Source organism: Phycodurus eques, chromosome 1 (assembly GCF_024500275.1).
Source record: "Phycodurus eques isolate BA_2022a chromosome 1, UOR_Pequ_1.1, whole genome shotgun sequence".
Taxonomy (NCBI): Eukaryota; Metazoa; Chordata; class Actinopteri; order Syngnathiformes; family Syngnathidae; genus Phycodurus; species Phycodurus eques.
Genome location: NC_084525.1, coordinates 49487154 through 49499399, shown reverse-complemented (window position 1 = coordinate 49499399; position 12246 = coordinate 49487154). Strand labels below are relative to the sequence as shown.

The 12246-nt window shown below is 46.1% G+C and overlaps 1 protein-coding gene across 1 annotated transcript; it reads right to left on the bottom strand.

Annotated features, from left to right (window-relative positions):
- cfap20 (cilia and flagella associated protein 20) lies at positions 1–6007 on the bottom strand. The gene is made up of 6 exons (XM_061670183.1): positions 5661–6007; positions 5343–5422; positions 5113–5224; positions 4842–5030; positions 1860–1973; positions 1–1744 (listed from the first exon to the last, which is right to left on the bottom strand). The coding sequence occupies exons 1-6, from the start codon at positions 5742–5744 to the stop codon at positions 1739–1741; spliced, it is 585 nt and encodes a 194-aa protein (XP_061526167.1). The 5' UTR covers positions 5745–6007; the 3' UTR covers positions 1–1738.
- Between the last annotated feature and the right edge of the window lie 6239 nt (positions 6008–12246).

Here is a 12246-nt window from a genome sequence, read left to right as displayed (position 1 = left end):
CCCCCCCGGAAGAGATGGATGAAGTGGCTGGGGAGAGGGAAGTCTGGGCGTCCCTGGTAAAGCTACTGCCCCCGCGAGCCGACTTCGGATAAGCGGTAGAAAATGGATGGATGGATGTTGAAATGCAGTAAAAACCACAACCAAAATGACAATGTACAAAACAGACATATCAGGTATGGTTGGTGAATCTAAATATGTGAGGCTAGCGACAGTCCGCGGCGACTTTGAACATTTTAAAAAAATCGGTTTTAGTATGTTTTGTTTTATTTGGCTGAATGTGAGCAAAGGATGTAGCCCTCTCTACTTCTGAAAGCAGTTCCCGTGTACCATCAACAAACTAGACTTTACACCGATTTTATCGGCTGATCGGTATCGGACGATATTTAGCATTTTATGCTGATCGGCTTGAACGTCATAATTCGCCGAAAGGCTAGTTTATATTGAGCCTTGTCTCGTGTCTTTTGACACAGTACTGTAAATATCTGACGGCCAATGAAGTTATTAAAAATAAAAAAATAAATAAAAACGTCGGTGGTGTGGAACAGACAAGACGTCGGACGATCGTTGGGCTTCATCTTGTCAACTCAAATGCGACCTGATATGCTCGTTACCGTGGCGACGACAACAAGAGTGCAGCGCGCCGACGGTATTATAAGGACAAAATGGCGAAAAACGTTCGTTTGCGTGAGGTATGTTCACGTTCTTTTGATACGATACGGCTCGCGAGCAGGCAACAAAAAGTTATGGAGCCTAGCAAGCGAGTGGTAGCACGAAGGGTTGGACGTAAACATGCCGCCGTTCTGTTGAATCATGCTCTAAAGTTTCGGTGTGGAGTGAAGTCATTTATCCATCCATCCATTTTCTGAGCCGCTTCTCCTCACTCGGGCCGGGGGCGTGCTGGAGCCTATCCCAGCTATCATCGGGCAGGAGGCGGGGTACACCCCTGAACTGGTTGCCAAGCAATCGCAGATGAAGTCATTTAATTAAAATTTATTAATTAAGTAATTTAATTACAGGAAGTTAGTACCCATTATTTCTCTCATGTAATGTTGGTTTGACCTGACTGATTTGAATACATGACCTGACTAGCGCCGTGATTTCCAACCTTTATGGAGCCAAGGCACATATTTTACAATTGAAAAATCTCACGCCACACCAACAAACAAAAATGTCACAAAAAGTGGATATATTAATTACTGTATTTCCTTCCTGCCATCTAATAGAAGACCATTCATTTCTTCTGTCTGTCACTATGCCTCACTGGCATAAATAGAGGAACAAAGATACATTATTGATTGTAAATATACTTTTTTGGAGAAATTAAGTACACAAGTACATACAGTAAATGAACAGGTCATTTCAATAGACATTCCTCCATCTTGTGATTGGATCGGTGATCGTTTTTTTAAACTCACTGATCAGTGATCGGCCCCCAAAATCCTGATCGTGGAAAGCCTACAACAAACACTAGTGAGCCTCTCCCATTAGAATTCATTCCCCTTAAACTTTGCACACTGAACCCTCTCAAACGTGTTACTGTAAAGGTCCAATGTGCTAAACAAAAAGACTACGGGCAGAATACTTAATCTGTCCTTTATTCACAAATATGAAAAAAAACACTTATCATAGAAACAGCACAATCGACAATAATCATATCACTACACACACACCCACACTAAATTATACAGCTCAAAAATGCCTCAGGTTTGGGGAAATGGTGCATGTTCGTTGAGGACCTCTATTGCTGCAAGAAAAAAAAAAAAGTGGCGTGAGACCTACATCCAATAGTACAAATAAATATGCATTCTATTCTGTAAAATCCAAACTGCTGTCACACAGCAATGAAGTGTCTTTGTCACCTTGGCCTTCTGGCTCTGCACAGGGACATAGAGTTTAAACTCTGCTGGGAGCTCATCCTCGGAGTAGAGCCTGTCTGAGAAATACACCCTCCTAATACGACAGTTGGCATGGATCTGAAAGACAAATGGTCACCTATTAGCATCTATTCTAAGAACTACACTATCTGTATGTAAACCCACCTTTGCATGGTTTGTTGACTTTGAAAATGCATTTGACTGGGTTAACAGGGATCTCCTTTTAAACATTTGGAAGTAGTGGTAAATGGTCAATTTTACCAAGGAATTCAGACCTTGTATAATAATCTAGCTGCTTGTGGTGGAATTCATGATATGTTTACGGACTGGTTTGACACACCCTTTTGGAGTTCCATCCATCCATCCCTCGATCCATGTTCTACCGCTTATCCGAGGTCTGGTCGCGGGGGCAGTAGCTTTAGCAGGGACGCCCAGACTTCCCCCTCCCCAGCCACTTCATCCAGCTCTTCCGGGAGGATCCCGAGGCGTTCCCGAGCAAGCTGAAAAACGCAGTCTCTCCAGCGTGTCGTGGGTCGTCCCCGGGGTCTCATCCCGGTGGGAGGTGCCCGGAACACCTCACCGGAGAGGCGTCCGGGAGGCATCCGAATCAGATGCCCCAGCCACCTCATCTGGCTCTCGATGAGAAGGAGAAGCGGTTCTACTCTGAGATCCTCCCGGATGACCGAGCTTCTCACCCTATCTCTAAGGGAGAGCCCGGACACCCTGCGGACGAAACTCATTTCAAGCCGCTTGTATCCGGGATCTTGTTCTTTCGGTCACGACCCACAGCTCGTGACCATAGGAGAGGGTAGGAACGTAGATCGACCGGTAAACAGAGAGCTTCGCCTTTCGGCTTAGCTCCTTCTTTACCACAACGGACCGATACAAAGTCCGCATCACTGCAGACGCTGCACCGATCCGCCTGTCGATCTCCTGTTCCATTCTTCCCTCACTCGTGAACAAGACCCCAAGATACTTGAACTCCTCCACTTGGGGCAGGATCTCATCCCCGACCTGGAGAGGGCACACCACCCTTTTCCGACTGAGGACCATGGTCTCAGATTTGGAGGAGCCGATTCTCATCCCAGCCGCTTCACACTCGGCTGCGAACCACTCCAGTAGGAGTTGGAGATCACGGCTTGATGAAGCCAACAGAACCACATCATCTGCAAAAAGCAGAGATGCAATTCTGAGGCCACCAAACCGGAACATTCCTCTACGCCTCGGTTGCGCCTTGAAGTTCTGTCCATAAAAGTTATGAACATAATCGGTGACAAAGGGCAGCGTTGGCGGAGTCCAACCCTCACCAGAAACGAGTCCGTCTTACTGCCGGCCATGCGGACCAAACTCTGACACACGTCGTACGGTGACCGAACAGCCCGTATCAAGGGGTTCCGTACCCCATATTCCCCAAGCGCGCCCCACAGAACTCCACGAGGGACACGGTCGAACGCCTTCTCCAAGTCTACAAAACACGAGGACCCTGCCGAGGGTTTAGAGCTGATCCACTGTTCCACGGCCAGGACGAAAACCACATTGCTCCTCCTGACTCTGAGATTCGACTTCCCGACTGACTCTCCTCTCCAGCACCCCTGAATAGACCTTACCAGGGAGGCTGAGGAGTGTGATCCCCCTGTAGTTGGAACACAACCTCCGGTCCCCCTTCTTAAAAAGGGGGACCACCACCCCAGACTGCCAATCAAGACGCACTGTCCCCGATGTCCACACGATGTTGTAGAGGCGTGTCAACCAGGACAGCCCAACAACATCCAGAGCCTTTAGGAACTCCGAGCGAATCTCATCCACTTTAACCAGCTTTTTAACCACCTCGGTGACCTCAACCCCAGAGATAGGAGAGCCCGCCTCAGAGAACCCAGACTCTGCTTCCTCATGGGAAGGCGTGTTGGTGGCATTGAGGAGGTCTTCGAAATATTCTCCCCACCGACTCACAACGTCCCGAGTCGAGGTCAGCAGCGCCCCATCCCCACTATACACAATGTTGATGGTGCACTGCTTCCCCCTCCTGAGACGCCGGATGGTGAACCAGAAACCGCCCGGAAGTCTTTTTCTATGGCCTCACCGAACTCCTCCTATGCCCGAGTTTTTGCTTCAGCAACCACCAAAGCTGCATTGCCTTGGCCAGCCGGTACCCATCAACTGCCTCAGGAGTCCCACAGGCCAAAAAAGCCCGATAGGACTCCTTCTTAACCTTGACGGCATCCCTCACCATTGGTATCCACCAACGGGTTCGGGGATTGCCGCCACTACAGGCACCGACCACCTTACGGCCACAGCTCCGGGCGGCCGCCTCAGCCATGGAGGCCGCAAGTCCGATGACACGACCGCAAAGTCGATCATTGACTATATCTCATCGGAAATTCTTGACCTCGTACACCAGCTCGGGCTCCTTCCCTGCCAGAGAGGTGACATTCCACGTCCCCAGCGCCAGCTTCTAGAGCCGGGGATCGGATCGCCAAGGTCCCTGCTTTCGGCCTCCGCCCAGCTGACCCGCTTCTGGCCAAGGGAAAACCTCCCCTTTTGGAGTTAAGCAACATAATGTCCATTTCTAAACTCTATTAGATTTATTTTTGAATGAATTAGTTCTACAGATAAAGGGAGCTTATTTAGGTTGATTTTGGTTAAAATCCAAATTTGTATGCTGATCAAGGAAAACAATCATGTTTGAAGTAATCATTTAATAACGTTATTTTTCACACAAGTATCGTGGCAATAAAAAGTCTACACCCCCTGTTCAAATGCCAGGTTTTTGTGATCTAAAAAAAAAAAAAACCTGAGAAACGAGCTAACACTTCCTGACTGTTCACAAATCCCCTCACTCAAGCCCCAGTAGTGCAACTTTGATTGAATTCCAAATGTTACCACTTGTCTTAAATTTTGTACAACTCGTGCAGCAGGTGACTAGGTTGTAAATGTTGAGCAAATAGCACCGGGTGGCTCCAAACTCACCTGCACACGCAACGTCTCAATATAATTGGTTCCATAGGCTCTCCTGGTGAAGTCTGACAGGTTGAACTGGATCTGGTTCCAGCCATCGTCAAGTCTCATCGGCATGGTGCAGATGAACGGCTTCACTCGCGTCGTGCTCTGATAGTTACTCGCCCGAAACCGCCGTCGAACATTTTTATCATCTAACACCTGAAAGGAGAAATGCGGGCACGGCTTTAGCGTCGATGCGGCCTTTCCATTATTGACACACGCAAAGTCCTCGTATCTGTACCTGGACTTCGAAGGTGAAATACTTTTTTAAGTTTTTGATGATCATCACAAGAAAAGGCAACTTGATGCCCAGCGTCTTCTTTGGGTCAGCTGGGCAGGTTATATAGGTAGTACTGTAGGATGTTAAAAAAAGATGTAAAAAAAAAGTGACAGAAGAATGTCAAAAAGAACTGACACATACTTTAGGCGTGCAGTTCAGGTCTGAAGATGACTTCAAAAGTGGATACACACCTGACGTTTGTCCCTTCGACCTCCAACACCAGTGAATGAATGTCATTATCGGTAATTCGCTTGATATGACCGTTCCTTACCTGGTAAACAACGGGGGAAAAAATTGTTTCCTTGTCATAAAACATATATTTGAAAATTCAGCACTGATCAGTGTTCGAGAAAAAAAATAAAATAGGCTACAAACAGCATCATGAAGAGTTTACTTTTTTTTTTTTTTTTTACCATGAACTATTAACAAACTACAATAATTAGAGCTCATCCTAGCATTAGGCTGGAAAGCACAATAAGGCTACCGACGGATTAAAGCAGTCTATTTACCTTTTTATCCCATATCTGAAGAGGTTTGCTACCGATGCTATACAATAGAGAAAGAAATCCACTTTGGAATGTGTTTTTGAACATGTTTTTTTCGCGTGCGGTCCTCTGTCGTAATGGACGAGATTATCCAGCTACGGCAACACGCTCCACTTTTGTTGTGTTTCCGTTCCCGCCGCTTCCGTGTAATGCGACGAAAGCGTTCCGTTGTCGAAAAGTCAATATCTTAAAAAAACGAAAAATAATTAGCTGGAAGAAAAAACCGAAACATCAGCAAGCCTCGCCGTATTCTGGTCTAGCAACGTATTTCTCTTTCAAATGGACAAAAACCCTGCTGTTGCTAGGAACAATGTGTCTATTGAGCCGTGTTCCATCCGGATTTTTATTGTTGACGCGCTTAAATCTCCAGGGAAACCATATATATTTTAGTAACACTAGATTTCAGCTCCATGCTGACGGCGACGCTAAAGTCAGAGTCGTCAGCGCAGCCCGTGTGTGTTGGCGTCAAGAAAACCAAAAGAAAAGAAAAACAAGAAGAAAAAACAAAAGACCAAGGATGCTGGTACATTGTGCTGCATACGCTTGCGTACAACTCCATACAATTACGACGAGGGAACTGAAACGTTCACGTTTTTTCTTAGTCTTTTTTTAATGTTGTGTATTGGTAGTATACGCGTTGGCGTTGACAAAACAGTAATCATCATGAAAATAGGTTGAAAATGTAGCAAGTTACGACTTCATTTCAATGTCCATGCATTGCCTTCCATGGGAGCGATGACCTTCCCAACATGGCTCCCAGCGACGTGCAGACTAAAGTGTCCACCATATTGAAACGGGAGTCTCCACTGCAGGTTGTCCATGTCTATAAGTGATCTGCGACTGGCTGGAGACCAGTTCAGGGTGGAGTCCGCCTTTCGCCCGAAGTCAGCTGGGATAGGCTCCAGCGACCCTAAATGATGTTGGAAATGGATGGTTTCCACTGCATTCATTTCTATTGAGATTTTTAGTAATTTTAAGTAAAACAAATCACAACTCGTTGAAATTTTAAGCGATTTTCATGCGGGTTAGACAATAAAATCACCAGTGTGCATTGAAATTTTTTTTTTTTTCACACATCCATTTTTAGATATTCTTCAGCTCTCTTAGAATCATCTTTATTTGCCAAGCATGTCAAAACCACACAAGTAATTTGTCTCCGGTAGTTGGAGCCGCTCTAGAATGACAACAGACAGCTATTTGACAGAAAATACTTTTGGGACATAAAAACATAAAAACACACTACGGAGAGTCACTGAGCAATAAAAGGTTACCAGTAATGTGGCAATGCTGATACTTTTTTTTTTACAATTGTGCAAATGATGCAGAGTCCTTTTAGAGCAGTTTGAAATGACTAATAGAGCAATAGTCAGGTACAGTGACCTTTGTGCAAATGGCGGAGAAACTTCAAGAAATTGAAGCAGTTTAATATAATATAATCTGGAACAATGTCAATTGTGCAAATGGTGCAGAATGGCCAGTATTGGTCAACAACAGATATGCAAGTAGTGCAGCGTGGCGAGACTACTACAGTGAGTGCACTAATAATGTATAATTGGCCCGAGAGAGATATGACAACAATCTCAAGACAAACTCGGCACCATGTTACAATGGAATTGTAAGTTATCTGTTTAAGAAGTTAATGGAAAGAGGGAAGAAGCTGTTGGAATGTCTGCTTGTTTTAGTTTGCATTGCTCGATAGTGCCTACCTGAGGGAAGGAGCTGGAAGAGCTGGTGACCAGGATGTGGAGGGTCCAAGAGGATTTTGAATCCTCTTGTCTTAGTTTTGGCAGCGTGCAAGTCCTCTAGGGCGGGTACGGTGGTACCAACAATTATTCCGGCAGTTGATGTCGGTCTCCCACTTCAGGTCCTGAGAGACTGTAATCCCCAGGAAATTGAAGGTCTCGACGGTTGACACACGGCAGTTGGACAGCGTGAGGGGCAGCTGCTCGAAGGATGCCTCCTGAAGTCCATGATCATCTCTACAGTCTTGAGCGTGTTCAGCTCCAGGTTGTGTCGGCCGCACCACAGCTCCACTTCCTGTCATCTAAAGTAAACATAAAATGCACTTTTTAAAACATCATAAAATGCATTTTTATTATTGTTATTATAAGTAGTAGTAGTATTATGATTATCATAATTATTACTTCACATCATGCCTTACCTACATCGAAGAGTTTCCCCTCTTTAATGTTTAAGATCATCAAACAAATGTAATTATCAGACAAAGATCCATCCCATCCATCCATTTTCTTGACCGCTTATCCTCACGAGGGCTGCGGGCCGTGCCGGCCAGACAAAAATATCACAGGCAAATGTAAAATTTACTCTCAAAATGGTGATTTCATTTATGATGGACAAATTCAACATTTTTTAATCCTATGTAAAGAAGTACTTGTCCCTTGTTAAATCCTGGATTAACTGTGGCTATTCACATTTTTTAGAAAGTTGTGTTCATTTTCTCTGACCACACCAAAGCCTGATTACCTCCATACTTCCAAACTCTTATGACTCATCAGACCCGACAATCAGAATCAGAATCATCTTTATTTGCCAAGTATGTCCAAAAAACACACAAGGAATTTGTCTCCGGTAGTTGGAGCCACTCTAGTACGACAACAGACAGTCAATTGACAGAGAACAGTTTTGAGACATAAAGACATTGACGAAAGAACAGTCACTGAGCAATAAAGGGTTAATAGTTATCTGGGAATGCAGGTAAAAAAATGTTTTGACAATTGTACAAAGATGCAGAGTCCTCTAGCACTTAGAGCAGTTTCAATGACTAATATAGCAATAGTCCGGTGCAATGACCATTGTGCAAAGTGCGCCGAGACTTCAAGGAGTGTATGCAGTTTAAAGTGACGAGTAGCGCGATAATCTGGGACAATGTTGATTGTGCAAATGTTGCAGATACTCCACAGTCAGTGTGCAAATGGAGCAGATGTTACTCTGGCATGAGTGGCCAGTATTGGTCAACAACAGATATGCAAATAGTGCAGTGTGGCGAGACTACTATGGTGAGTGCACGAGTAATATATAATTGGCCCCACAGAAATGTGAAGACGAACTCAAGTAAAAAAAAAAATAATTGCCAGCATGTTGCAATAGAGTTGTAGGTTACATGTTTAAGAAGTTGATCGCAAGAGGGAAGATGCTGTTGGAATGTCTGCTAGTTCTAGTTTGCATTGATCGGTAGCGCCTACCTGAGGGAAGGAACTGGATGAGCTGGTGTGGATGTGGAGGGTCCGAGAGGATTTTGCACGCTCTTGTCTTAGTTCTGGCAGCGTGCAAGTTCTCAAGGGTGGGTAGGGGGTTACCGACAATCCTTTCAGCAGTTTTGATTGTCCGTTGCAGTCTGGAGTTTGTCCTTTTTTGTAGCAGCACCAAACCAGACTGTGATGGAAGAACACAGGACTGATTCGATGACCGCTGTGTAGAACTGCCTCAGCAGCTCCTGTGGAAGGCCGTGCTTTCTCAGAAGCCGCAGGAAGTACATCCTCTGCTGGGCCTTTTTTTTTCTGTAATTCCCAGGAACTTGAAGGTCTCGACGGTTGACTCAAGGCAGCGAGACAACATGAGGGGCAGCTGTGGCGAAGGATGCCTCCTGAAGTCCACGATCATCTCCACAGTCTTGAGCGTGTTCAGCTCCAGGTTGTGTCGGCCGCACCGCAGCTCCAGCCGCTCCGCTTCCTGTCGATATGCAGACTCGTCACCGTCCTTGATGAGGCCGATGACAGTGGTGTCATCTGCAAACTTGAGGAGTTTGACAGTCGGGTGCGCTGAGGTGCAGTCGTTCGTGTAGAGAGAGAAGAGCAGCGGAGAGAGGACACAACCTTGGTGCGCCCCAGTGCTGATGCTGCGTGTGGATGAGGTGGTCTCTCCCAGCCTCACCTGCTGTGTCCTGCCCGTCAGGAAGCTGTAAATCCACTGGCAGATGGCAGGTGAGACGCTGAGCTGGAAAAGCTTGGATGAAAGGAGTTCAGGGATGATAGTGTTGAACGCTGAGCTGAAGTCCACGAACAGGATCCTCGCGTAGGTCCCTGCACTGTCGAGGTGTTCAAGGATGAAGTGCAGTCCCATGTTGACTGCATCATCCGCAGACCTGTTCGCTCGGTAGGGGGTCCAGCAGGGGACGTGTGACACTCTTGAGGTGGTCCAGCACGAGACGTTCAAAGGACTTCATGACCACAGATGTCATTGCGACAGGCCCGTAGTCATTTAGACCCGAGATTGCAGGTTTCTTGGGGATTGGAATGATGGTGGAGCGTTTGAAACAAGATGGTACTTCGCACAGTTCCAGAGATCTATTGAAGATCTGAGTGAAGACTGGCGCGAGCTGCCTGACTTTGAGGCAGGATGGGGACACATGGTCTGGGCCTGCCGCTTAGTTAATAGGTTGTTGTTTGAAGATGCGTCTCACATCCTATTCGTGGATGGTAAACGCAGAAGTCAGAGGTGTGATTGTCGTCGGGGGTGCGGCCAAATTGGTTTGGGGTGTGAAAGTGTCCTTTTCAAATCTGCAGTAGAAGGTATTCAAGTCGTCGGCTAGTGTGCTATTGTTCTCAGCTTGGGGGGAACGTCGCTTGTAATTAGTCACCGATTGGAATGCATGCCAGACTGATTTAGAGTCGTTAGCGCTAAACTAAACAACTTTGCTGCATAGTTCCTCTTGTTAATTTCTTTAGTCAGCAGGTTTCTAGCGCGATTATACACAGGCCTGTCCTCGCTCTGATATGCGTCCTCCTTAGCTTGGCGAAGCTGCTTAGGTTTGGCAGTGAACCACAGCTTGTTGTTGTTGAAAGTGCGAAATGACTTTGTTGGTACACACACCTCTTCACAGAAACTGATATAGGATGTGACAGTGTCCGTATATTCATCCAGGCTGCCAGCTGGATTTTCAAAGACACTCCAGTCTGTGCAGTCTAAACAGCTTTGAAGTTCCATCTTTGCTTCATTGGTCAACTTATTCACTGTTTTCACTGAAGGCTTAGGGCATTTAAGTTCTTGCCTGTACGTCGGTATTAAGTGAATTAAGCAGTGATCAGATTAGCCCAGGGCTGCACGAGGTATAGCACGGTATGCGTTTATTACCGTAGTATAGCAGTGGTCTAAAATGCTACTGATACTTCACAAACCATGGGTTAATGCTAAAAATGTGGGATTGTGGAACCATGCGACACGGTGGACTGGTTTGCACATCTGCCTCGCAGTTCTGAGGACCTGGGTTCAAATCCGGCCCCACCTGTGTGGAGTTTGCATGTTCTCCCCGTGCCTGTGTGGGTTTTCTCCAGGTACTCCGGTTTCCTCCCGCATCCCAAAAACATCCATGATAGGTTCATTGAATTCTCTAAATTGCCTGAAAGTGCGAATGGTTGTCTATATGTGCCCTGCGATTGGCTGCCGAGCAGTTCAGGGTATACACCGCCTCTCGCCCGAAGTCAGCTGGGATAGGCTCCTGCGACCCTATAGCAAACGAGCAAAGTACAAGCGCACCTTGTCAATTGAACCATTTACAACCCCAATTCCAATGAAGTTGGGACGTTGTGTTAAACATAAATAAAAACAGAATACAGTGATTTGCAAATCATGTTCGACCCATATTTAATTGAATACACAACAAAGACAAGATATTTAAGGTTCAAACTGATAAACTTTATTGTTTTTAGCAAATAATCATTAACTTAGAATTTTATGGCTGCAACACGTTCAAAAAAAGCTGGGACAGGGTCATGTTTACCACTGTGTTACATCACCTTTTTTTTTTTAACAACATTCAATAAACGTTTGGGAACTGAGGACACGAATTGTTGAAGCTTTGTAGGTGGAATTCTTTAGCATTCTTGCTTGATGTACAGCTTCAGCTGTTCAACAGTCCGGCGTCTCCGTTGTCGTATTTTACGCTTCATAATGCGCCACACATTTTCAATGGGAGACAGGTCTGGACTGCAGGCAGGCCAGTAAAGTACCCGCACTCTTCTACTACGAAGCCATGCTGTTGTAACACGTGCAGAATGTGGTTTGGCATTGTCTTGCTGAAATAAGCAGGGGCGTCCATGAAAAAGATGTTGCTTGGATGGCAGCATGTTACTCCAAAACCTGTATGTACAGATGTGTAAGTTACCCATGCCATTGGCACTAACACAGCCCTATACCATCAGATGCTGGCTTTTGAGCTTTGCGTCCATAACAGTCCGGATGGTTCTTTTCCTCTTTGGTCTGGAGGACACGACATCCAGGCGGCACGGTGGACGACTGGTTGGAGCCTCACAGTTCTGAGGACCGGGGTTCAATCCCCGGCCCCGCCTGTGTAGAGTTTGCGTGTTCTCCCCATGCCTGAGTGGGTTTTCTCCGGGCACGCCGGTTTCCTCCCACATCCCAAAAACATGCATGGTAGCTTAATTGAAGTCTCTAAATTGCCCCTAGGTGTGAATGGTTGCTTGTTTATGTGTGCCCTGCGATTGGCTGGCAACCAGTTCAGGGTGTACCCCGCCAACTGCCCGACGATTGCTGGAATAGGCTCCAGCGCTCCCGCGACCCTTGTGAGGATAAA